Below are 27,510 nucleotides of genomic sequence, written 5' to 3'. Positions count from 1 at the left end.
CATACAGCCCTATTTGTTTCTAATTTTCAAATGTATGTATTCTAACACTAGTTATCTGTCTTCCCTCATGCTATGGATGAAATCTTTCCTAGCAAAATGATACATTAAGATCACTTAGGGCACCTGGGTGGCTCAGTGGTTTAGCGCCGCCTTCAGCGACAACAGTTACATGAGTTACATGTGTATTTACTTCAGCCTGGGGTGTGATCCTGGAGACCCAGGATTGAGTCCCATGTCGGGCTCTCTGCATGGAGCCTGCTTCTCCCTCTGCCTGTGTCTCTGCCTCTCTCTCTCTGTCTCTCATGAATAAATAAATAAAATCTTAAAAAAAAAGACCACTTAGGGATCCCTGGGTGGCTCAGCGGTTTAGTGCCTGCCTTTGGCCCAGGGCGTGATCCTGGAGTCCCGGGATCGAGTCCCACATCGGGCTCCCAGCATGGAGCCTGCCTCTCCCTCCTCCTGTTTCTCTGCCTCTCTCTCTCTCTATGTCTATCATAAATAAATAAGTCTTTAAAAAAAAAGACCACTTAAAATTCAATAAGCTAAATAATCATAATTAAAAGTATTCTAGTAAAACAAAAAAAGCAGAACACATATGTAGTGTGGCAACTCTCCTATCCCCTGAAAAGAAATGTTAACTCTTTAAACATCTAAGGAATCTCCTTGATGAGACTATCCCCCCATGAAATATGTATATTCTTCACTTACAGACTCAATATTCCTTGTGCACTTATAATTCTGCTTGGAATGCCTTCACTGCTTTGACACTTTTATGTTTCCAACATCTATTATTTCCAGACTCTGCTCCAGTTCCCCTTCTCATCTTCTCTGAAGACTACTGTAATATCTCAACTCCAGACTTCCTATAGCACATCTTTTTATATCATTCACTTTAGATTCACTATATATATATATATGTATATATATATATAATACTAGGTAGTTTTATTATTTTATATACTTGTTTCTTTTCATCTAATTGGGCTCTACCACAGGTCAGATTCCTTATCCTAGACATCTCTTGGTAAGCCCTGCTGTAGTACAAACTTCATATTGAATAAAAACTCAGATGCTGATGGTAAAAATACATACCAAATTTGACATGTGACTACAAATTTTTGATCATTTGGTTAAGGGTAATAAAGACATAATTTTCATTTCAAAATACTGCAATTTAATACTTTGGAACTAACATTTTAATAAAATGTGAAATTTTAAATTTAACAACTTAACTGTATGAAAGACAAATTTTTTGAAGGGTTAAGGGGCCCATTTGGAAATCTGTTTTTTCTGGAACTCAGGAAGCCAAAATAAAGTAGAATTTTAATTTATTTTTATTTTTTTAATATAGAATCTTTAAAAAGAAATTCAAACAATAAAACCTTTATCCTACGGCAAAGTCTATTTTATCTCTTTTGCTCAGATAGAAGACAGATTATCTTCTATTCTGAAAGTTACCATATTTCTGTATTTTTGCCAAACTTGTTTCTCCCAAAAAGTATTTTAAGCCATTCACCGAACTTAATTACCAAACTGCAGCTGACACACTGATTTCCCAGCACAAAGAATTTAATTTGCTGAGCTGTATTTGTCAATATTTTCCAAGAATATTAAATCATTTTTGCAGGGTTAGAATGACTACTTCAATTTTTATGGTGTCAGAATCACACTGTAGATATTTAATAGATTGCTAATGTTTTTAGACAGTAACAATAAACATTAAAGGATGTTTTGGGCAATCATTTAATGAAAGGAGGTGAAAGCCTCATGAAATTAACAAGAATAAAATTTAAGATATATTGATTCTATGTAATTTAAAAACAGCAGATTAAAAGATCTATAATGAAATGATTCTCTTTTGATTGGACATTAGGTTCATTTTTCACAAGTAATTCATAATCCTATGGGCAATTTACTTTAACATGAAATGAAATGCAGTACATTAGAATATTAGTCAAGTAAGATCTTACTGTTTAATCTCAATTCCCATTAAGTGCCCAACACTTACCTCTGCATTATAAAATTTGGTTTTCACATCCAATGGTTTGAGAACCTAGTTGAATAAAGCATAACAATCAGAAGAGATTCTCATTTGATCATTTATTTTTATTTGTTTTAAATCATAGGGCTTAAATCTGTCAAAGGCATTTTCCAATTGTAATTGTAAAAAACTTTTTTAATAGGTATGCAATAGTTTTTGCAAAACAAAAAACAAAAAACCCCCCAAACAATCCCAAATACATTTTTAAAAGACAACCATCATTTCTTGATTGGATGACAGTTACATGAGTTACATGTGTATTTACTTCATAATATTTTGCTAAATTGAATACATGTATTTTATGTATTTTTCTCTATATGTTTCACAAAATGTTCATTAAAATAAGCAGATAAAATTTTTTTCTTTTAAAAGGCACGCAAAATCTTAAATAAGTGATAGAGCAAAGCAATAGCAGAAGTTTTCCCTTTCTTAGAAAATTTTATTTTTCCAAGTAATCTCTATGGCCACCATGGGGCTTGAACTCAAGACTCCAAGATCAAGACTCACATGCTCCACCTAATGAGCCAGCCAAGTGACCCATAATAATTCTGGGTACATTTATTTACATTGGTTTATTATTCTTACTGATAGTACTTTTTCTTCCACTTAAAAACAGAGGTATGAAAAATATATATATAGCATACTATCTCGATATAATGTAGAGAGTTATATACAGTCATCTCATCCCTTCTTGCACCCACTTACTGGGTTAAACCAGTGGTTTTTAACTGTTTTTAATCATGGAGTTAAAATTGCGTATAAACACAAAACTCTACCTACAATTTTGGTTCCTCATGGAATCCCGGAAGGAAGCTTGGTCCACTAGTCCCAAGGCAATAATCTCTCATTTAAATATTTCTTTAGAAATTTGATACGATTTATTTTAATTTATCTGGACTTCACACTCATTTTAACTCTCTTTTATATTCTTCTGTGCTTTGACATGGCATAAAAACAGCACAATTTTTTATGGATAAGAATCTTTAAGTGAGGGGTGTCTGGCTGACTCAGAAGAGTGTACAACTTTTGATCTTGAGGTCATGAGTTTGAGGCCCTCATTGGGTATAGACATTACTGACAAAAAATAATAATCTTCAAGTTAAATATTATACTGACAATGATAGTGCTTTATTTAGTCTGACTTTAGATTTCTTGTAATATAATATGACAAATCCAGACATATGAAGCTATTTGCTTTATTTGGAGCCTGTTTTCACTGCAGATAAATAGGAATAACTTCATAGAGGGGGAAAAAAGTCATCTAAAAACTATTTACATTGTCATATTCAATACCTGAAATTTGAAGAATTTTCTAAAATACATTTTTTCTCCACCCTGAGTTGTATAGCTCACTGCACACACCAAGCTGAAATAGAAAGATATCTCTGAATCATCTTCAATTTTATTTTTAAATAATAAATCTAAAATACTTCAATTCTACTCACAAATTTGGAAAATATGACTACCAAAGATGTGAAAGTATAGCCAAATGAGTCCACAGTAGGAAAAAATGAGGTTCAGTGGAGAAGAATTCCATGAACAAGAAAGCTCTGATTAGCCATATATCATGGTGAAATATATTCCAAAACAAATCCCAGAATAACCAAATAGCTGAATGTACAAAGTAAGTTCATATAAACTAGAAGAAAAATACATGAATTAAAAAAAATTCTTGGATGAAAAAGACTTTTTAATATAAATAGGCAATAGAAAGGAAAAGTCTTAGAAATTTATAAATTGAATAAATGAAAAACACGTTAAAACAAAAAGCAAAATACAAAATGGGACAAAATACTTCTAACAATATGAACAGAAATCTCATAAGCAAAACATTAGTAGCTTTCTCAAGATAGGAGGAAAGGATACATAGATATATTGCAATATTATAAATAGCTAACAAAAATGTGAAAATATTCAGCCTCACAATTAGTCAAAGAAATACAATAGTGAGATACAATTTTTCTACCTCTTAAGATTTGAAAAAAAAATTATTTACAGGTGTTACCAGGATTGATGAGGGTTTAGAGAAAGGGACTCTCTATACACTGTTAGTCGTTACAGGAGATTTAGAAAATAAGCCTTAAGTAAGAGTCTTAAAAATGTTTATATGTTCCTATAGTAATGCTTCAAGCAATCTACCACAGGAAATACTAAGGTGTTCATCACTCTGCTACTTAGAATAGTGGGAGACTAGAAATAATCTAAAATCCAACAGTAGCATAATCAAATTAAAATATATGGCTCAAGGATGTAAGATAAAAATATCTTGGGGCAGCCCCAGTGGCTCAGTGGTTTAGCACCACCTTCAGCCCAGGTTGTGATCCTGGAGACCCCGGATAGAGTCCTACATTGGGCTCCCTGCATGGAGCCTGCTTCTCCCTCTGCCTGTGTGTCTCTGCCTCTCTCTCTCTCTCTCTCTGTGCCTCTCATGAATAAATAAAATCTTAAAAAAAAAATTCTCAAAAATAATGTTTTCAGGGATGCCTGGGTGGCTCAGTAGTTAGTTAAGCCTCTGTCTGCCTTTGGCTAGGGCATGATCCCGGAGTCCATGGATTGAGTCCCACACTGGGCTTCCTGCATGAAGCCTGCTTCTCCTTCTGCCTGTGTCTCTGCCTCTCTCTGTGTCTCTCATGAATAAATAAATAAAATCTTTAAAAAAATAGATTTTTATTTTAATTTTTACATTTGTTAAATTTTACTAAAAATTTATTGTTTATTGAAGTGTATTAAATGTGTAAAATCCTCCATTTATTTATTTTTAAATGTTTTATTTTTAAATTATTTATATTTTTAAAAATCCACAGGGAGCCTGATGTAGGACTCGATCCCAGGACCCCAGGATCATGACCTGATCAAAGGCAGATGCTCAGCCACTGAGCCACCCAGGTGCCCCAATTATAAAAATTTGTAAAAAATATAAAATTAAAAAAAATTTTTATAAAAAAAAAAAAAATAACAATTCTCTGTTAGACTGTGGGGTAAGGGGGACAGAGCTGACTTCATGGAACTCATACACTATTTTTTCTTTTAAGAGAGAGGCAGAGACACAGGCAGAGAGATAAGCAGGCTCCATGCAGGGAGCCCAACGCAGGACTCGATGCCTGGTCTCCAGGATCAGGTCCCAGGCCAATGGTGGCGCTAAACTGCTGCGCTACCCGGCTGCCCTGGAACTCATACTTAATGGAAAGGACAGGCACTATGTAATTAATTTTAAGTAGAAGACCAAAAAAATGACAAGTTGTCGATGCTATAGAATACATTAAAAGGGGTATTTAGTTTAGGAGGTCAGGAAACCTCTTTGAGCAGTCATGGTGAATCTGAGACTTGGAGAAGTGGAAGTAAGCTAAACAAAAGAACACAGGCATTCATTCCTTAAGAAGGGGAGAATATATTTCAAGGCATAGAGGAGTGCAAAAGAAAGAGACTTCCAATATGCCTCAATATAAGAAGGGAGAAGTGAGAAAAGGTTAAGAACTAGAGTGACTGGTTAGGATTAGTTCTAGAGAGCTTCCTAAAGCCAATACAGTCAGAATTTTCTAAGGGAAGTGGTAGGTCACTGAGGAGTTGAGTGACTTATCCAAGACCATGTAGTAATAAATGATGAAGCTGAAATTTGAACTCTTTAAATTTTGCCTCCGAAGCTTATGCCAACAACAGAATATATGCTAAGAAGTGCTTACAGAAGAGTTGTCACCAAAATGAACTGATTAATAGCTAATATTATATACTTAAGTCAAGGAAGAGAGGCAAAAATGGTGACATAAGTGGAGATGAAGAAGGGGGGATAATGACATATAGTTAGCAAGAACTAAAAGGACTTTGTAAATTGTGTGTGTGGATGGTAAGGCAGATGAAGTCTAAAATTACTTTCGATGGCTAAAATTTTCATATTTGCCTCTCAAAGAAAAATAGAGCATTCACATTCAAAGACATACATAGGCCAGGAATATAGAATTTGAGGGTTTTGTTTGTTTGTTTTTCTCATAGCTTGACTTACTTTGGTTCTATATTTCTGAATTCTCAGGGTAGAGTGTATATACACAGTTAAATACAGAACTGAAAAGCTGTAATTTAAAAAATAAATGTTATTAATGTCAGTTGCCAGTATTTCAAAAATAATGAACCTAACTTTCAATCAGAGTGGAAGCTGGGTTCTGAACACTTGCATGTTTTTTTATTTTTTGGATAAGACCATCTATAGATGCTAACATGAAAACAGAAATAAATGAAAATAATAAATTAATATTTTTTCCTTACAAAACAAACATTTTGTTTAAAGTTTATTTGTGATAAGCATGTAAACCTGGGACATTAAATTCCTTCTTTGGTAGGTTTTTAGGCTTGATGTTAAATGGACAGAACACAAAAAGTTCAAATAAAGGCATACGTAAGTAAAAGAACTAGTATCATTTAATCCTTACATGTGTGTTCCAATTTCCTTTACTTCATGGTGTATGACATCATCAATACAACAATCAGGTTTAAGTTCAGCCACTGCGGCATTGGAAGCTGAAAGATTTAAACGCTGAGAACTTGTCTGAAGATCAGCCTTGAAAAAAAGTTAAAAAAAAAATCTGTATGAGACTGGGTAGCTACAGGGTGTGGCTACACCTGTAGAGCAGGAACAAGGAAGTAGGGTTGATGAGTAGCAACACTTCTTGGTGTCAATCTTTCTATACAACTATGAAGCCTAGAACCACGTTGATGGTTCATACATCCACTCCAAATTAAATAAATAAAATCAGCCAGGAAGTAGGGGGAATAGGTAATGGAATACAAACAGTACCAAATGAACACAACCACAGTGGAAGAGAGGGATGGGAAAAAAAGAACTAACCTAAGTAAGTATGGCAAACAAAAGCTAGAGACAAAAAGAATAGTATGTGAACTTGGTACTCTATTACGTGTGCCTGTTCACAGGGGTATGGATTAGCAATTCTGCAACTGTTATGTGTATACTAGGACTAAACAAAAAAATATGGATAACAAGAGAGAAGTTTCTTATCCTTAGAGAAAAAAATGGTGCAAGTAAGGGAACAGAGAAGGCTGCAATGAAACCTTTAGTGTTGAGCTGGAACCTGAGTTATCAATATGAATATACAGTTTTAAAACATATATATAAATGGATATTCCAGAAACAAATATAGGTAGATGAGTACACATGTGCTACTATCTAACACTAAAAGTTAAATAACTATTCAAAAACAGTATTAGATGTTATTTATAGAACTAGAAATCAGCATTAAAGTCACCAACAAAGAGAGGACCACCTTCTCTAAAATAACAACCAGTTGCTTTCTATTGTATTCCCTTTTTGTTTCTTTTTGAACATTTCTGTGATTGTCATAAATGGCATCCTCCCTTAATCTCTAATATAGTGAATTTTTTTTCAGTTAAAAAACAAACAAACGCTATTGGTTTCCAGTTAAACATGGTAGATTATATAAGCATTTTTATTCTCAAAAATGACACTAAGCTGACAGTAAGAGAATTTAAAAAGTACAGATTCACAGTCTCTCTTCTTTGATTCCAAAATTCCGAGAGTTGTAAAAAATTAAAGTTTTGAGAGCTGAAGTAATAACAGCAGTGTAATTGTGAATCTCCCAAGTCATCTCCCAAACCTTGTGTTAGTATAATTAGAAACTAGCAAATGTCCAAACTTCAAATTACCTGTAAGTAGACAAATATCAAAATTTTGCCAAGCGATTTCTCATGCTCTTGTCATGTGTCTTGGCAAAGAATGAGAAGTTTAAGGAAAGAGTAGAGATGGGCCTAACACTGATCTAAACCACTTCCAGAAAGACAAAGCCTATTCTAAGTGTGAAAATACTGAGAAAGTGCATTACTGGAAAGAAAACACTTCAGGGGAAAAAGAGTTAAAAAGGAGAGATAGCTTTTAGAAATGAGTGAAGAGGAAAAATTTAGGACACTACAATTCATATAAAAAGAGAAAATCTGAGGAACACACACTCCCTTCTTCCTCCATCAGCTTCCCCAAAGGCCACCCAGTAAAGAAACCAAACTTTGTTCACAATGCTTTAAGAGGGTGTTTTTGAATTAGGAATATCAAAGCACCTAAACTACATTTCATAGAATGCAAAGCCACGAACAGTCTTCATCTATAGAAAAATACTGTAAAAAGAGGGGCGGGGACGGCTGGCTCAGTTGGTTAAGTGGCCTACCTTCAGCTCAGGTCATGATCCCAGATTCCCGGGATCGAGCCCTGGATCCCAAGCACTGTGCTCTCTGCTCAGCAAGGAGTCTCCTTCTGCCTCTCCCCACAACTCATGTACACTCACACTCACTAACAAATAAAATCTTTAAAAAATACTGTAAAAAGAAAATAGATGAGAACTGAAATAATTCACTGATTAAAAACTGCCACCCAAAACCAATAGTGAACAATTGTGTACTAACAGAAGACAACTGTAAAATAGTCAAACTGAATTAACTATCTTCAAGAGAATATCTGAAATATGAAAAAACACCTAGAATGAGAAATTTTATTTTTAAAGATTTTATTTATTTATTCATGATAGACACAGAGAGAGAGAGAGAGAGGCAGAGACACTGGCAGAGGGAGAAGCAGGCATCATACAAAGAGCCTGACGTGGGACTCGATCCTGGGTCTCCAGGATCACGCCCTGGGCTGCAGGCGGCGCTAAACCGCTGACCACCGGGGCTGCCCAGAATGAGGAATTTTAAATCTAAGACTAAAACTTTTTGTTGTGTTCTTTTAGCATGGAGCTAAAACTTTTTTTAGAGAAGAATATATATGGTTGAATTCAGTAAAGAAAAAAAAGGACACAAATCATATCAGAAATGTGAAATGACAAAATAATAGAATATAACTACTATTAAAATACAATCCATGAAAACTTTTTAGAAATAAAAAATCAAAACTTACCTATTGAAAGGGTCCACTTGCTATCAGAGAAATGACATCAAACAACCAATTCTAAAACATACAGGGAAAAAAAAATCCCCAGGGCCTCCAGGAAAATTATCAAATAACTTACAAGGCAAGAGAATTAGACTGGCATTAGTCCTCTCAAAAACAGCATATATAACTAAGTAACAAAGGAGTAGCATTTTCAGAAATCATATAGAAGGAAAATATAATAAAGAATTTTATATCCAGCCAAACTGTCCTTCAACTATAAAAACACTTTTGAACATTTCAAGGCTCAGAGGATATTACACCCACAAGCATGTCCTGAGCATACTTAAGAAATCCCCATCCAATCAACATGCAAATAAAAATGGGAAGATATGAGAAAGGGGAAAAGGAAAGTGGTCTAAGCAATAGGTAAGATTTGTTAAAGGATGCTATTAAAGACTAAAAGCCCTACAGTAAGCAGTTGAGTAAGAAACAGTGAAGGGGGGAATATCATAAAAGGCATAAATATAAGGCCAAACTTAAAACAAAAATACAAACTTTCTTAAACACAAAAATTATTTGAAAAATAAGGAATGAAAACATGTTGCGCAGAGAAAAAAGTTATAGCAGATATAACGTAATATGCTTACTATTTAAATAGACAATAACATGATATATTTGAAACCAACCATGTAAACTTATTGATACATGTGAATGGACTAATTCATCTAACAAAAAGATTCAAGATGGCTTACAAAGCCAGACCAAATATGTGTTATATAAAAGAAACATCAATAAAAACAAAATGACTGAGAAAGGCTAAAAATAAAAAGAACAAAGACACACCAGGCAAATAGAAACAGTTTACAAAACGGGGTAGTGATACAGACACTTCAAGTAAGATCTGAGCTGAAAACCATTAAACATAAAAAAGGAGAAAACTTTTAATATTATAAGCCACAATTTGAAACGAAGAACAAGCATCTGTGAATGAAACAGCATAGCCTTTATCAAGCACAAAGTATAAGATATAAATAGAAGCATACTAATAAGATTAACATGTCATTTTCAGTACAATACAGATCAAGTTGACAAAAAAAAAAAAAAAGGAAGTAAAGATAAAGATACAGGAGACCTAACAACACCATCAGTAAGATAAATCTTATGGATCTACATATCTAGCTTTACAATGGGTAACAGAAAATACACTTCTTCTCAATTACACATGAAATATTCATTAAGAATTAATATTAGGTCACAAAGAAAACACTAGCAAGTTCTATAAGTAGGAATAAAACAAGAAAAATATTTATCACAATGCAATTAAACAACCTTTAGATCATTAACCAGAAGGAAAAAAAAAAAAAAAAGCTTTTCTATCTGAAAAACCCATTAAACAACTCTTGGGTAAAAGAGGAAATAAATACAAATTAAATTATAGAATTCTTAAAAACTAATCATAATGAAAACACTATATGTTAGAATCTGTAGGATATTTTTAAAGTGGTCAATCAGAAGAAAATTCACTTTTATCAACAGAAATTAAAAAATGAAAATTTAAAAATTAAATCCCCAGCTGAAAAGCTAGAAAAGAACAAAGTAAAAAATTAGAAGCACATGAAAAGAGCTTGTTAAAAGCAAAAATCAATGAGGTAGAGAAAAAAAAAACAAGTAATGAAATATAAATTAAATACAAGTAATGAAAATAGCTTTTTTGAAAAAAAATTAAAATACACAAATCAAAAGATAGTTTAATGGAAAAAAAAAGCAAAATTAGGCAAAATAAGAAGTGATCAGGGGAAAATAACACTGAAAGAGCAGAGTTTTTTTAAGAGACAACTTTGCAGACTTGTATGCAAATACTACCTGAAGTGGAGCATTTCCTAGAATAAAACAGTTTAACAAACTGTTATACACTGTTAGATGTTAAAAAGTTTAAAATGATCTCCACAGGAAAAAAGTAGAAATGTTACCAAGAAACTTCCCCCATCAGACACACAAGCTCACATGATTTCACAGAATTCTATAAACCCTACAAAAACCAGACAGTCTAAATGCTCCACATATATTATTCATTAAAATGACACTGAAAATGAAGGAAAATTATCTCCATCTTTTATTAAGAAACCGTAATACTGACATCTAAAGCTTTGATAGACAACATAAAAAAGAAAAAATCAGGCCAATGTCATGCTGTGCTTCCTCAGCTATATCCTCTTAAGTTATTCTGATGTAAAAAATGGCTTATGTGTGTATATCATGAATCTGAACATCTTACCTGAGAAACTAAGATAACCCTTGGTGGGCACTGCACAATAAATATTAGCTACTATCATTATTAAATACTGCTGCCTTTATGAAATTAAAACTGAATAAAGCCAACATAAATACATATTTTATACTAAGTATGCTATATTATTACTTTCTTAAATACTGACTTAAATCATATGCACTTGGTGATTTATTCACCTTACAAAAATAATCATTTACTGAAAGTCAAGTGTATGCCAGGAAAAAACTTTATATTCTCAAACTTCTCAAAGTCAGACCTTTTCACAATCAATATAGAGGCTGGCCAACTTTTTAAAAGGTCAGATAGCAAATACTTTGGACCTCACAGGTCATACAATGTCTTTGCAACTCTACAGCTCCTCAGTTGTAGCTTGAAATCTGTCCTAGGTAATACATAAATGAATGACTGTGGCTGTGTGCCAAAAAAACTTTACTTATGGACATCAATCTCTGCATTTTCACATCACAAAGTAATAAGGTTGTTTCTTTTGGATCACTTGAAAATGTAGAAACCATTCTTAGCTCAAAGGCCTTATAAAAACAGGCAAGAGACCAAATTTGGCCTGCAGGCTGTTGTCTCCCAACTCATGATTTAATAAAAGGCAGAAACTCCATCCCTGTATGACAAACATACAAACATTTATGAAAATTTTGCATCTAGTTTCTGGTAGTTGGGTCATATGTGAAATTTGGGATACTGGCTCTCTGAGGTTCTTTTCAATTCTAAATACTTGCTGATCACTTTAAAACTCATTTTAATTGGACTTCCCTTTTGGCAATGCTCTAGTAACATAAAGTTACCACATAAAGATCCCCTTGATGACTTCTCCCGACTTACCCTAAATCTTTACTTTCTTCATGCCCTTTCTCTTTCTGAATAAATTTCAGTCTCTGGCCATTCCACCCTGAACGCACCTGATCTCATCTGAATACATTTCAGACTATTTAACTGAGTTGCATATTTTATCACTTGATTTCTAAATTACTGTGACAATCTTCAAACTGGTATATTTCCTACAAAGCAACCCATACAGTGCTTTCCTATCCGTCGTCCAACACAGTGTGAATACCTTTGCTCAAGAGGTCCCCACTGACTGCCCACTGCCTTAAAAAAAAGGGGGGGCCCCTAAAACCTTTAGCGATAACCTGGCTTTCAAGACGCTCCACTTCAGGCTACGACACATCTCTGTAACTTACCTACTTCTTCTATCAGTTGAATTTTGCTCACTGTTACATAGAACACATTATGGATTCCCATGCCTCTGCTCCTGATTAGCATGTACTTCTTTTTCTCTAAATCCTACCACTCTTTCAAGATCCTGTTGTGTTTCTCCTCCAGGAAGACTTCGTGACTGACATGATCCTCTGTGATCCTCCCCTTTCAAATTTTACTGTGTTAATCACAAATTATTAATAAAAACTTGAACCTTGGTCTGCTTTGTCACCCTAGCAATCACAACCTTTGAGAATAAGGAAAAATGATTCTGTGCTTAGCATATTATCTTATACCTTTAAGGGTTGAATTAATGCCTGCTGTTAATGAGAGTTAAAAGTCCAGTATCAAAATGCATTTTAAGGAAGTTTCAAAAACATAAGAAATTACAAAGCTTATAAAAGCATATACATATCCCAAACAAGAATGCCACTTACTTTTACTAATATATCTTTTACAACTTGATTGCTATCATTATGAACGCTGATATAACTGGAAAAGGTCTCTCCCAAAAATATATTCCTGTAAAATAAAGTACACTTTTAGCCAGAAATTCACCCAAGCTTTAATATAAATATTCTGTATGAGCACCACTAAGAACTTAAGATGGAGAAGAATTTACTAAAGGATAGAAATCACATGGACAGTCCAGATAGCTCAGAGGTTTAGCTCCGCCTTCAGTCTAGGGTGTGATTCTGGAGTCCCGGGATCAAGTCCCATGTCGGGCTCCCTGCATGAAGCCTGCTTCTCCCTCTGCCTGTGTCTCTGCCTCTTTCTCTGTCTGTCTCTCTCTCTCTCATGAATAAATAAATAAATAATCTAAGATAGAGATTCGTAAAATACTACTTTAGCCTTCCTTTGTGTACCCTAGGCTGCTGATTCATTGTCCTGTATAGCTCAAAATACTGACATATGCTATAAAACATGGTATCTATTATGGTCCTCAACTATTGCACAAACAGCCGTTTCCCTAGACATAAGCCCCTGAAATCAGACCCATGTTAAAAGTCTTATGATTTATTTCTGAAGAGGCTGGAAATGGCGATTTTTGATATAACTTATACCCTAAATCTAGAAGAGACCCAAGTAATCGATCTCAGTATTTTTTACCAATGTGTCTAGTTTTTTAAGTTTTTTAATAACTTTAAGTTATTCTAATATAAATAATGGTTACATGACTACTGGCCTTACTTTGTATTTTTTGTATATTTTATAAGAATACCTATTTATAAATATATATTACACAAAAATCCATAAAAATATTTTACATGAATATATTTCCAAGCTTTCAAGATACAAGTTAATGACCATATTCCGTAAACTGTTTTTAAAAACCTAAAAAATTCCATGTGGTCTTAAATTCTCTCAGTTGCAAACAGACTGAAACCAAGGGCATCTACCTCATTAATAACCCAGAATAAGAGTAAGAAAGGGAACAAAAACTGACAGTTCTTATTTTTTTTTTTAATTTTTATTTATTTATGATAGTCACACACAGAGAGAGAGAGGCAGAGACACAGGCAGAGGGAGAAGCAGGCTCCATGCACCGGAAGCCCGACGTGGGATTCGATCCTGGGTCTCCAGGATCGAGCGCCCTGGGCCAAAGGCAGGCGCTAAACCGCTGCGCCACCCAGGGATCCCTGACAGTTCTTAAAGAGCTGACAAGTCTTATAACTTATGTTGGGAGAGGGGCCATGAAACTGAACAAGAAAGTCACTTCTGAAAGACATTTAGATTAAATCAGTAAAATAAAAGGAATACATAAAATTTTATCATCCTAGAAACCACTATTCATACTTTGGTATTATCTTTTTTTAATTTGCAGGGGGTTAGGAGGGGATGACAGAGGGAGAAGAAGAGAGAGAATCCTAAGTAGACTCCATGCCCAGCACAAGCCCAATACAGGGCTTGATCTCACCACCATGAGATCACAATCTGAGCTGAAATCAAGAGTTGGACACTTTACTGACAGAGCCACCTAGAAACCCCCATCCCTCCCTTTTTTTTGTATCTTATTTTTTAGTTAAAACAAAACAAAACCCAGAATCACAAAGTATAATTTTGGTAAAATCTTTTTTTCTTTTAACTACATAAGTGTGTTAGGATGAGTAATTTTCCATTCCATAGTTATTTTATGAGAACATAATTTGTAATGGCTTTAAGTAATGTTGCATAGTTTATATCAACATATTCTTTTTTTTTTTTTAAAGATTTTATTTATTTATTCATGAGAGACAGAGAGAGAGAGAGGCAGAGACACAGGCAGAGGGAGAAGCAGGCTCCATGCAGGGAGCCCGACGTGGGACTTGATCCCGGGTCCCCAGGATCAGGCCCTGGGCTGACAGCAGTGCTAAAGCGCTGAACCACCCAGGCTGCCCTCAACATATCATTCTTACCCAAAATTCTGTGGTAAAGTCAACATTTCTCCCAACATTAAAATTTCTGCACCATTTACAGTTGAAGGATCATCTCTCATGAGTTGGTTAAAGAGATCTCCTATAGAAAGAGAAAAACATAAATTCTAACTTAATCTTGTAAGTTTTACTTCCATAAAGAAATAGCTAGAAGAAATATTTTTTAAAAAGAATCTTAACAAAAATTATATCATAAAAATCTAATTTATAATCTTTACTACAACAAATGCATGCCAAGAAATTCTAGTTTCATAGAAAATGAACACTTTAGAAACAAAGGCAAATGAACATCATGAGATAAAAAATATATTTAGTGAGCACTAATAATTTTAAATAAAGAGAATGCTAATACACACATTGATGGAACATTTAAGGATAAATAAAATTTTAGTGTCATGACTATGAATGTATCCTTACTAAAATTAAAAGTTTCTTGTTGCCATGGGATATCAACAGTATCTTGACTTAGAGATTATGGGTGAGATCTACTACTTAGATGGTTACCATTTACATCATACAAAAACTGACAAAGAATGCAGCAAATAATTAGTATAAGACTGGCAAAACTATGTTTATTCCAAGGTAATACAGGCAATCTGTGTTTCAACTTTTCCCTAAGTGTAAGCAGAATAAAGCATACCAGGCAAGTCTTTTTCTTCGCATGTTACTGGAATATTGGTGAATAAAGTAGGCTTAGTTAACCGCATCACTGTGAATTAAGAAAAAAAAGAAAGAAAATATTAATATTGCTTTGAGCTAGTATTCCCAAACTGAGTGTATGGTACTTATCAATTCTATAATAAAATCAAATACAACCTAAAACTCCCTAAATATAATATTAAGTACTTCCAAAACTCACACATCATTTACTAAAAATGTTAATTTATAACAGAAAACCTTATATGATTTACTTAAAACCTAATATATTAAAAAATTAAATGTAAATGTAGAATATCACATTATAGAAAAACTAGAAAATAAAGAAACTTTAAAGCTTAAGGTATATGAGAAAAAGACCTTTTTTTCCCCCCAAAGATTTTTATTTATTTATTCATGAGAGACAGAGAGAAAGAGAGGCGGAGACACAGGCAGAGGGAAAAGCAGGCTCCATGCAAGGAGCCCGTGGGACTCAATCCCAGGTCTCCAGGATCAGGCCTTAGGCTAAAAGCAGCGCTAAACCGCTGAGCCACCCAGGGTTGCCTGAGAAAAAGACCTTTAAAATAATCTTGAGTGATGTTTTGATTCACCATCTTGAAGATGAAAGAGTAATTTTACAAAAAAAGAATCTTTATAAAGCTTTATCTCTTGGTTCTAATCGCCAGCCACTGGAAGTTCAGTAAGTGGATCTTTATGTATTATTAATTCTGTACAGAAATTACAAAATTATCACTTAATGTACAGCTTTTTAAAATTCCAACCAAAATTAAGATTTGTTCTTGGGACATAACAGAGTGTGCCGAAGCTTAGAAAAAGAAGTAAAAATAAGCTAGGGAAATTAATGGGAAAACAATGAGGAAGAAATGTATTTACCATATATTAAAAGGTAGTCTATAATCAACTAACTGGCTTATTAATGCAAGACCACAGATGTATTAGTTTAAAAAAGATTATTAGGATGCAGAAAAAAAATAAACATGACAAAGTGCTAGCACAACTGGTTAGCTATTTGGAAAAAATTAAAAATTTAATTAAATTCATTTCAAATATCAAATAAATTGCCTATGTATCAAATATTTAACAGGCAAAAAATTAAGCCACAGAAAACTAAAAAGAGTGAAAATTTATGAAACCTAGCCTAGTGAGGACGTTCCAACTAAAAAACAAAATCTTTTTCAATTATTTTAAAAGATTGATCTTTGATCAGATCAAAATAAAGACAAAAATTTAACAGTAAAAATCATACAAACTTGGACGCCTGGGTGGCTCAGCATTGGGCACCTGCCTTTGGCCCAGGGTGTGATCATGGAGTCCCAGTATCAAGTCCCACATCAGGCTCCCTGCATGGAGCCTGCTTCTCTCTCTGCATCTCTCTCTCTCATGAATAAATAAATAAAATCTTTAAAAAAAATCATAAAAACTTGTAAAATATTTCAGAAAATTAATCAAAGAAGACTATTTCTTTATACTCTATTAAAAATGTTCATTCAAATCAAACCAAAAAACTTTTAAAGACTATTTCCCAAAATGGTCAATTCACAATATAAGTGGTATTTATTAGTATATGTAAACATGTACCACCTAACTACTAACTAGCGATATCATTCATACCAAATTTAGTGCCTTTATCCTGGTTTCAGCCTAAATGTCATCTTTTCCAAAAAAGAAGTAACAGCTCACCTTGTTTCTCTGATAGTCCCTTATATTTATCATGAACTGATATACATACTTATTTATAGCACTCTGATTCAAACTCCATGAGGTTTAGGCTCTTAAGTTTTATATTGTTTTCTGGTTTTGTTGCTTGACATAGGTTCTGGCACATAGTATACTCTATAAATCTTTGCTGAATGCAAGAATTAGCACCTCACCCAACTCCTCAAGTAACTGGCATTATCTTGAAGATGTTGTTTCATGAACTGAGGTCATTAAACAATGTTATATTAAATAGATGGCTGTTGAGGGGTGCCTGGCTGGCTCTTGGTCTCAGAGTCATAAATTCAAGCCCCATGCTGGGCACAGAGCTTAAATAAATACAACAAAATAAAAACAGATAATATAACTAGATGGCTATTGAAACAGGCAACAGATATTAACCTTAAAATTTCTGAAGTCACTTGTATAACTGGTATTTACTAGTGGTAGACAGTATGCTAAATACCTCACAAGTATCAACACATTTAATTCCCATGACTACAAATTTGGTATCATTATCTACCAAGGATGACACTTGGGGAAGGTAACTTGCATATAAAAGATTACACAGCAGATAGGTTGCAAAATTAGATCTGAACTCAGATAAATTCACTTTGTTCAAAAATAATTCTCTATATTATTAATTATAAGTCTATTTATAGACCTATTGGGCCATAAACCTGCACTGTGATGTCTTACCAGAAACATCCTATAGGAATTCAAAATAGAACTCCATCTCAAACAGTATTAATCAGCTAGCTACCGATTGTTGACGAGGCAGGCACTGGAAGTGGTTGAGGAGGTATTTCTAACTTTCTATTTCGCTCTTTTTTCTATCGAAAGTCGATTAAAATTAAGTACAATCTGAAGGGGATTAAAAAAACGCTCTAAAAATGATATAGATGAGACAGGTTTTGTTTTTTTTTTTCACAATCCAAATATCTAAGACTCTAAGCTCACCTTTAACACCAAATGGTGCTCTCTATTCCCCTTTATTTTCATTTCAGAAGAAATCTAATTTTAATAAAAATACATTCTCAAGGGAATCCTAAAACACTCTTTTAAAAAAGTGTCCTTGAAAATACCATGTGATTTCACTCATATATGGAATTTAAGAAACAAAGCCAGCAAAAGGAATAAAAAAAAGACTGAGACAAACCAAGAAACAGATCCTTAACTAAAGAGAACAAACAAATGGTTACCAGAGGGGAGCGGGGTGGGGGCATGGGTCAAGCAGGTAAAAAGGATTAAGGTGTGCACTTGTATTGAGCACCCTGTATTGTATAAAGGTGCTGAATCACTTTTTGTACGCCTGGAACTAATATTATGTGTATGATAACTAACTGTAAATTAAATACTTAAAAAAAAAGATAAATTGTTTTTGAGTTTACCCGAACATGTAGCCAACTTATTTCCTTAGTATATGCTCAAACTTCCACTGTGTACAAAAGTCTTAGAAAGCTTAATTTTATGGATTCTATGATTTTCTAGGGGATGAGATAATAAGTAGTGGATAAAAGATAACCCTCCATTAAAAAAAAAAAAAAAACTTCCCAAACTGGTATTAAAAATACCTGTTTTCTTCATATTTTCAAAGACGGTAAAAATTAGTGGAGGAGGGGGGGATAGCAGTTGGTTAAGAATACTATCATCCTGAAGACTCAAAGAAAACTACTATAAAGCACAGTTTGTCATATTGCCGATTCTGAAACACAAACTGGGAAAGCCCAGTAGTAACTTAAAAGTATGACATATCAAAACACATTATTTCCCGTCTTACAGCAAATTAATGAACCTCGAATATTACATGTAATGTTAGTTGGAAAAGAGCAAATACCAACAAAAAGTAAGGTTTAACAAACCTGGCAGAGGAAATATAAAGCACTGGTTATTCATTTTTAAAAGATGTATTCACTTTATATATTTAGAGAGAGTACATATAGATGGGGGAAAGTCAGAAGGAGAGGGAGAGAAGCAGTGAGCATGGAGCCTGAAGCCAGGCTTGATGTTATAACTCTGAAATCACAACCTGAGAAGTCAAGAGTTGGGTTAACCCACTGAACCACCTAGGCACCCCAGTAAAGCACTGGTTATTAAAAGATAATCTTACATTCAGCCTTCAATGTTAAAAAAGATTCTTGGTCAAAAATTAAAGAGGCGAAGAGAGTATGTGATTTTCAGCCAAGTGCCAAATCACGTAATCACTACGCACAGCAACTAGTGTCATGTGTGGCACCATTCTCATTGGAACTCACAAAACAGACATTTTTATGAAATCTAGGTTTCAACTGTTATTAAAAAAAAAAACGTGTGTAAGTCTTCAATAATTTATGAAATTAATGAACTAATGAACTGGGCCAAGTTCAACTTGTGTATACATTTTGCTTGGAAATAACATGAAAGAATTAAATTAGGGAGAATCTTCTTCAAGTTCAGAGTCCTTAACTATTTTCTACAGTCTTGACTGTCTAGTCTCTGAATAATTTCAAGTTTGTGAACTGTGAATTCTGGGCATTTTGAACACATTATATCAAAGTGAATCATTATGCAGGAGCTCATCTCTGAAATTCTCGAAAAAATGGCCTTTAAGATATTTGATGAATTGGCAAATGAAGTTAAATTCATGATACCCTCCACATCTTTCGTTTATTGAATTTCACATTTATCTGAAGGTAGAGAGGTTGTCAGGTAAAAAATAATATTATGGTACTGCTACCACTTTCCTAAATAGTAAATGCTATCAGTACTTTATCAAATGCCCTCAGAGATTCACCTTTCTGTACACATTCTTGTGTCCCCAATTATCTTCCAAATCTATGACTTAACAGTGGAAATGAGAAATAGTGCAGAGACCTTCTATTAGCTAGTGCTAGAATCATCAGTCCTAAAGTTCTAAATACTCTAAAAAGCTTCAAAGTAGCAGTGGATTCTAAATTCTTAGGTCTTAATTACCTAAGTATTGTCTAGGTAGATCAGAAATGGATCTCTCCTTCTTTTGAAATCATGAGCACTATTTGCCGTAAAACTCAACCTTGAGTTTTCCATGTCTGATTGCTCTTTCCTTGCTTCTCAAAGAGGTAGAAAGCAATTGATACAAGTGAGAAAAATTTAAATCTGCCACATATGAAGGCAAAGAAACTTTACAAAAAAAAAAATATATATATATATATATATATATATTTTTATTGGAGTTCGATTTGCCAACATATAGTATAACACCCTATGCTCATCCCGTCAAGTCCCCCCCAGTGCCTGTCACCCAGTCACCCCATTCCCCCCCCACCTCCTATTCCAGTACCCCCTGTTCATTTCCCAGAGTTAGGAGTCTCTTTGAAACTCTTTTAATAAAGTGTGATTCTTGGCTAAAATTAACAACTCAGGAAACAATAGATGTTGACAAGGATGTAGAGAAAGGGCAACACTCTTACACTGTTGGTGGGCATAGAAACTGGGGCAGCCACTCTGCAAAACAGTATGTAGATTCCTCAAAAAGTTAAAAATAGAGCTCCCCAAAACCCAGCAATTACATTACTAGGTATTTATCCAAAGAATACACACATAGTGATTCAAAGGGGAATGTGCACCTCAATGTCTATAGCAGCAATGTCCATAATAGCCAAGATGTGTAAAGAACCTAGATATCCACTGATAGGTGACTGGATACAGAAGTTGTGGTATACACATAAAAATGGAATATTACCCAGCTATCAAAAAGAATGAAACTTTGCAATAACATGTATGGAACTAGAGAGTGTTATGCTAAGTAAAATAAGTCAGAGAAAGACAAATACCATATGATTTCACTCACACATGGAATTTGAGACACAAAATGGATGAATATACAGAAAAGGAAGGAAAAACCAAATAAGATGACAAAAGAGAGGGAGGCAAACCATAAGAGATACTAATCTCTAGGAAACAAACTAAGGGTGGTTGGAAAGGAGGTAAATGGGGGGGAAGAGGTAATTTGGTGATGGTCATTAAGGAAGGCACGTGACATAATGAGCACTTCATGTTACATGCAACTGATGAATCAGTAAATTCTACCCCAGTAACTAATAATACAGTATATGTTAACTAAATTGAATTTAAATATTTTTTTAAGTATGATATCCGGATAAAAAATATCCATAACAATCTCATGACTTGATTGTACCTTATATTTTCAGTGCTGTGAACAATCATTTCAAAATAATAAAACTACATCAGAAAAAAATTGTGTTCTGTTCAAGTTACATAACTTTTAACCCTTGTTTAGCAGCCTTCTGGTAAATAAGACCTAAACAAATTAAATCCACTGTCTTTGCCTAATAATATTAACAACTCTTATTTGCAAAGCTTGCTGGCAATATTGAATAACTTCTTGACATTTCTGCAGCCGTCCATGGTGAAAAGATGATTAAGGAAAGAAAAAGGAAGTAATTACTGAAGAAGTGACCTCAGAAATTCCCTCCAGACCTGGTGATTTTTTATTTAAAGACATTTGGAAGCATCACATACACATGATGATTATTTTCTGGACAGCAGGCTCACTTGAGACAATAAAAAGGTAACTGAAAGTAGTTAAAACAGTATTTGGACAGACTGAAACCTAATTGGAAAATATTATCTCTTTATTTAAAAATTAGTAGCTTGAGGATGCCCAGGTGGCTCAGTGGTTGAGTGTCTGCCTTTGGCTCAGGGCGTGATTCCTGGGTCTTGGGATCAAGTCCCACATCGGGTTCCCACAGGGATCCTGTTTCTCCCTCTCCCTGTGTCCCTGCCTCTGTGTCTCTCATGAATGAATGAATGAATGAATGAATGAATGAATGAATAAATAATTTTTTAAAAAATTAGTAGTTTGCTCTTTAGCAACCTCAGCTCACTCGGGCTATGAAGAATCTCTCCAAATGGCATGTACATGTATTATTGAGCCCTTACTGAATCAAGCACCACAAGACAAATGTGTGTCTTCGTTCCAGAAAGACTACAGTCTTACTTTTTTTTTTTTTTTTTCTCCCAGGGAGTTGGTTCGACCTTGTAATGAAAATAACTCCACATGAGCTCTGTAAGAACAAGGTCCATGTTTCTCTCCTTCCATACTACATTCTAACATCTATCTCATGGTAGGCATTTAAAATTTGCCAAATAAATACATTTTTACATATAACTTTTATTGTATGATCACTTTGGGTATTTTTATGACGTGAAGTGTAAACCCAATTTATAACATTTTGCTTACGGGAAACTCACAGGAACCAGTCAACTAGTAATCAGCATTAACCATCAATAAGGCTGAAATACTTGTACTAGATTAAAGAATAAGAATCTCTTATCTACATTTGATATTTCCCTTCAAAATAAGTTATATCCTTAAAGATACATTACGGTCTATGGCAAATTATACATTTTGTACTTTTGTTTCAAAATTCCACATCAAATAACTGTCAGTTACAGATTTTTGGAAGCATCAGTGGAGTCTGGTCTAGTTTCCCAATTTGGACTATGTTCATGCTACTTGAATAACATTTGCAATAGAATTGGTTTTATTTCTTGAAAAAAAAAATCATTATGCTTTAAAGGAAAAAAGAAAAAACACTACAATGTTACATTTTGAGGCTTTACCAAAATCCAAACTATCTGCTATCATTCACGGCAATATCTAATTCAACCACTGGAAAAGTAACAGGACAAAAGGAATAGAACATTTTCCCTGTAAACTCGGTACAAGTAATTTATCACGATTCATTTAGAAGACTACTAAAAGTATAACCCAGAAAGCTCTCGAGTTAATAGATAAGTCTAAGAACTCATCTAATAAACATTTATTTCTAGAAAACAATGGTATACAAATTACCACACAACTTTTTACAATATTAAGAATGAATAGGATGTATTAGTGAAGGGTCAAATGAAAAATTTAAAAACCCATAAAAATTTATTGATCTCACTATTTCAGATCATATTCAGTTTATTCAGAATATTCTTCTCTTTGACAGTGAAATTCATTACATACTAAAAATAACACCATATTTATGCATGAATAAATTCATTTTCCCAGTAAGAGCTAACCTTCCTTTAAGAAGATTTCCCACATATTCACAGTACATAATATCACAGAACACCCATATTTGGTCTAAGTGTCTCTGAAAGGTTGCATTACAAGATGGAAGTTCATTGTGCCTGATAATTTGATTGAGTTTTGCCCAAATGTCTTCCAGAGTTTGGTTGTTACAAATAGCGTGCTCTATAGTCCATCTTGCTCTGTAAAGTGAATGCAAATTCAGTGCCTTTAAACTATCTTGCAATTTCTTAGACAAAGGAAAAATATTTTCAGTACAATTACTGTTGGGAAGTGAAACACTCCAAAACCTCTTCTTGTGCTGTCTTCCCTTCTCTGATTGTTTATCTAGATTTCCACAATTAGTCTGTTCATTCAGTGAATGTGACCGGATTAAGTGCTTCCTTTTTTTTAAATTAGGTTGAAATTCCAAAAGATCTACTGTGCAATCATAACTCTGTGATTTAGCATCGTGTTCTGAAATGGTTAAGTACTGTTTCACATCTTCAGCTGCCTCTTCAGAAATCACAGGTGGTGATCTTTTAGGTTTGAGTGGAAGTTTGGACCCATCATGCAGAAACCAAGGAATAAATCTCGTTAGTGGACGTGTAGGAAAGTCTTGAATTGCTTTCTCTGCAATTTTTAGCAGTTGTGTGGGATCATTCTCATATGGTCGATAATGTAATATTACTTCTGTAGTCATCCTGCAGTAATCCAGTTACTCTTAATGAAGAGAACATTTCTTAGATGTGCTCCTCAGCGCTAGAATGTAATTTATAATTACAAGACTCTCTTTCCAAATCAGAGGGAAACAGGACCTAAAGTGGAAGTATTGCAAAGAGTAAGATACGGTAGGGGCAGCCTACACACAAATAGGGAAAAAGAAAAGACAAAACCAATCCCAATATGACATTTTACCAAGTGCTGTTGGTAAATGCAAATTTAATCCACAAAACTGGAACTGCTTTATCTTACCAAAATAAGGGATCTGGATTAGATGCCCTATAAGATCACTGCCAGCCCTATAAGATCATTGCCAGTAGTCGATGTGTCTAACATAACAGATATAAAGGACTTGGAACTACCATCATTAACATAGTAGGTAATAATAATCTTAAGACTATAGCAAAAAACAGAGTAAATTAGTGATTCTTAGAATACTAGATTCATCTGAAGATAACAAAAATGTTATGGTACTTAGAAATTTGAGACAGCTGAATTGAGGACAATGAAAATCATTGTAATTTTTAATGCCTTAAGAAAAATGATCATTTAATACTTTAAAATTATATGAATTCTACCAAATACAGAGACAGAATACTTAATGACTTTATTTCATTTGCAGTTGTAAACACTAATAACATAAAAATAGTTTAACTCTGAATTTTAACCAGGCTAGGAACTGGGTCTGTGACAGTCTCCTTTGTATAAATGGAGGACTTTCAGAATATCAAGACTTTGGTACTATGGTTCCTGAATGGGGGGCGGGGGGGAGGAGGAGGAGGAGGGCGGCAGCTAGACTTCACTTTTTTTTTTTTAAAGATTTTTATTTATTTATTCATAGAGACACAGAGAGAGAGAGAGAGAGAGAGAGAGAGAGAGAGAGAGAGAGAGGCAGAGGGTGAAGCAGGCTCCATGCACGGAGCCCGATGTGGGACTCGATCCCGGGCCGCCAGGATCACACCCCAGGCTGCAGGCGGCGCTAAACCGCTGCGCCACAGGGGCTGCCCTAGACCTCACTTTTTTTCCCTCTCATAACAACAAAGTCTTCAAGTTGCCCCAAATGAAGTCATTGATAATAAATTTCAGCATATAGGTAGGTTTCCTAACCGAGTCCAAAGCTGCAGGAGCCATAATGCAGGCTCTTTCAAATCCTAATTACTGTTGGAAAAAAAAAAAATGAGAGGTTGTATTTCTTCTCCCCCAAATCATTAGAGAACCTTTCAAAGGGATTCGCCTATTGCTAGAATGATGATGGGTGGGAACTCCTGTCATGATGTCACAGTATTCATTGACCACTGATTCTGAAAAGTCAGAAGTAATTAATCGCATAATGATTCTTTTTACCTATTGTCAGTGTCCACTAACAGATGTGACAACTTAAATTCATAAATGACTGTGATCCTTACCATCCATAATTTTAATATGAACCTAAACACAGAGAGCATATTCTTAAAAGCATTAATAATACTTTTATTTTTTCCTTTCCTTTTCCTTACATTGTAAAATATGGCACTGAGAATTCTTCTTCTTCTTTTTTTTTTTTTTAAAGAACTTATTCAACATTGTATTCCAAGGATGATAAGGTTCGGAGAGCTTCTTAGTATTTTACATATATAAGAAACTTAAATGACTATATAAATTGGTACACTTGGCATCCAATAATTAGTAAAATTAAAATCTGTGACAATTATTTTTTTCAGTAATTTTTTTTATTTTTTAAAGTAACCTCTACATCCAATGTGAGGCTTGGACTCACTACCCCAAGATGGAGAGTCACATGCTCCACCAACTGAGCAAGGCAGGTGCCCCACAACTTGTGAAAATTCTTGAGTAGCAAGGGGGAACAATGATACCGAGGAGCTTTAATAAAACTGAAACTATCAGTGAACTTCACAGCACTTGTCCTCTTAGGCTGCTAAAATACTCTTTCCCAGGTGATCTTCTGTTTCAGGAAATAAAGAATAATAGAAAACTAAAAATACCCAATGGCACTTAGCTTCCACATCACTGCAATGTAACTTGGCGTTTAATAGCTTTCAGTTTGCGTAAATTGATACCCAGCAGCTAAGAGAACTGTTTCAGATTCCCCGTCATAGTAGTTAATGGGAAAATGTTCTCTGAAAATGCAGCCTCCTCCATTAGGAGGCAACATGGAGTCTTGGAAAGGTAAAGGCCTTGGGCTAAAATATTGCCTCCAATCGCTTTCTAGCTCTGTGATCCTGAAAGTCTCTTAAATTTCTGATAGATATTAAGTAAAATCTATTCCACATACTTCACATGAGATTAAGAAGAAGAAGAAAAAAAGACAGTTTCTTTCCCTTCTTCTATATAAGAACCCATTTCAGTCTAGCTCATTTTCTCAGGCTGAGCTTCCAGATCCTATTGCTATATTATTTAATACAGTTGTTTTCTGGGATCCCTGGGTGGCTCAGAGGTTGAGCATCTGCCTTTGGTTCAGGGTGTGATCCTAGGGACCCGGGATCGAGTCCCGCATCAGGCTCCCTGCATGGAGCCTGCTTCTCCCTCTGCCTGTGTCTCTGCCTCTCTCTGTCTCATGAATAAATAAATACTTAAAAGGAACTTTAATATCGCTTTCTAATCCTACAGCCAGAGATAAACCTATTATCCTCAGCTAGGAGTATCTGATTTTGTTAGGGATGGCACTGGTGAGCTTCTGGAACGTCTGATGCTCACATCACTGAAGGTCAGTGCAACTTAACTGAATTCAAGTAATCTATTGAGCCTTTTCCCAGCTCAGTCCAAGAACTTATTGGTGACCACACAGTAGAGGAAGGGAGGGAGAGAGGGAGGGAGGGAGGAAGGAAGGGAGGGAGGAAGGAAGGAAAGAAAGGAAAAGAAAGAAAAAGAAAAAACACGTTTGTGGAAGCAGAAGAGAAAATAAAGCTGAAGCTATCTTAAACAAAAGGTTTTCAGAAAACAGTAAGAATTCCAGAAAAACGCCGCCCTGTGGGTTTTCCCCTAAATCATCAAATTCACTACAAGTTTTCTTGCCATGCACAGAAAACGGAGGTTGACATGAACTGTCCCATCCCCACGACACCCCCTGCAGCCTGGCAGGTGCAGCAGTACCACCTCCGGTGATTTACCAGGTTATCCGTTCCTCTCTAGGGAGAGGCCGTCAGACCTGAGAGCCCCAAGGAGAAGAACCCCCTCCTTCCGCTCGTCGCCCCAGGGCAGGGCAGGGCAGGGCAACGTCGAAGGAAAAGACGAGGCCTGAGTCCCCGGGACCGGGTCTTTGTGGCAACGACTCCGAGAACCAGCGAGAGAAGAGGACAAAACAGACTAGAGGGAGTCAGGTGCGTAAAAGTCTACCTTTCAGGGCCAGCAGGTGCTCCTGTTTGGGGGGATTCACTTCCATCCTGACCGGCGCTACCGACCCCCGGCCTACGGCAGCCGCACAGGTTCAGCGCAGCCCGGAAGCGAACGGAAGAGCCGACGTTCGCGAAGCTCCACCTCGCTCCCCACGGGGTTCTCCGCGCTGCTGCCGCCTTCAAGTCTCTTCTTTATCACGTCCTTCACGGACGGACTCAGCGG

At 35.0% G+C, this 27,510-nt stretch overlaps 2 protein-coding genes across 9 annotated transcripts in view; both read right to left on the bottom strand.

The window, feature by feature from the left end:
* TRAPPC13 (trafficking protein particle complex subunit 13) overlaps positions 1-27,430 on the bottom strand; it is a 38,733-nt gene extending 11,303 nt beyond the window's left edge. For 7 of the 8 annotated variants that reach the window (XM_072826661.1, XM_072826666.1, XM_072826662.1 and 4 more), the window contains exons 1-7: positions 27,289-27,430; positions 15,481-15,549; positions 14,823-14,922; positions 12,864-12,948; positions 6,463-6,590; positions 3,335-3,407; positions 2,009-2,053 (exon numbers count right to left, since the gene is read on the bottom strand). In XM_072826661.1, coding sequence (XP_072682762.1) covers positions 2,009-2,053; positions 3,335-3,407; positions 6,463-6,590; positions 12,864-12,948; positions 14,823-14,922; positions 15,481-15,549; positions 27,289-27,334 — 546 coding nt within the window. In that variant the 5' untranslated portion in view covers positions 27,335-27,430. Of the gene's footprint in view, positions 1-2,008; positions 2,054-3,334; positions 3,408-6,462; positions 6,591-12,863; positions 12,949-14,822; positions 14,923-15,480; positions 15,550-23,243; positions 23,385-27,288 lie in introns of those variants that run through there. The other variant, XM_072826665.1, reaches the window with a different exon arrangement.
* SHLD3 (shieldin complex subunit 3) lies at positions 22,325-27,425 on the bottom strand. The gene is made up of 2 exons (XM_072826677.1): positions 27,289-27,425; positions 22,325-24,050 (listed from the first exon to the last, which is right to left on the bottom strand). Exon 2 carries the CDS (start codon positions 23,933-23,935, stop codon positions 23,180-23,182), a length of 756 nt encoding a protein of 251 aa, XP_072682778.1. The 5' UTR covers positions 23,936-24,050; positions 27,289-27,425; the 3' UTR covers positions 22,325-23,179.
* Positions 27,431-27,510: the final 80 nt, after the last annotated feature.

The sequence above is a fragment of the Canis lupus genome, chromosome 5, assembly GCF_048164855.1.
Source record: "Canis lupus baileyi chromosome 5, mCanLup2.hap1, whole genome shotgun sequence".
Classification (NCBI taxonomy): Eukaryota; Metazoa; Chordata; class Mammalia; order Carnivora; family Canidae; genus Canis; species Canis lupus.
Note: the sequence above shows the minus strand (reverse complement) of the source record. Positions and strands in the feature narration are given on the sequence as shown.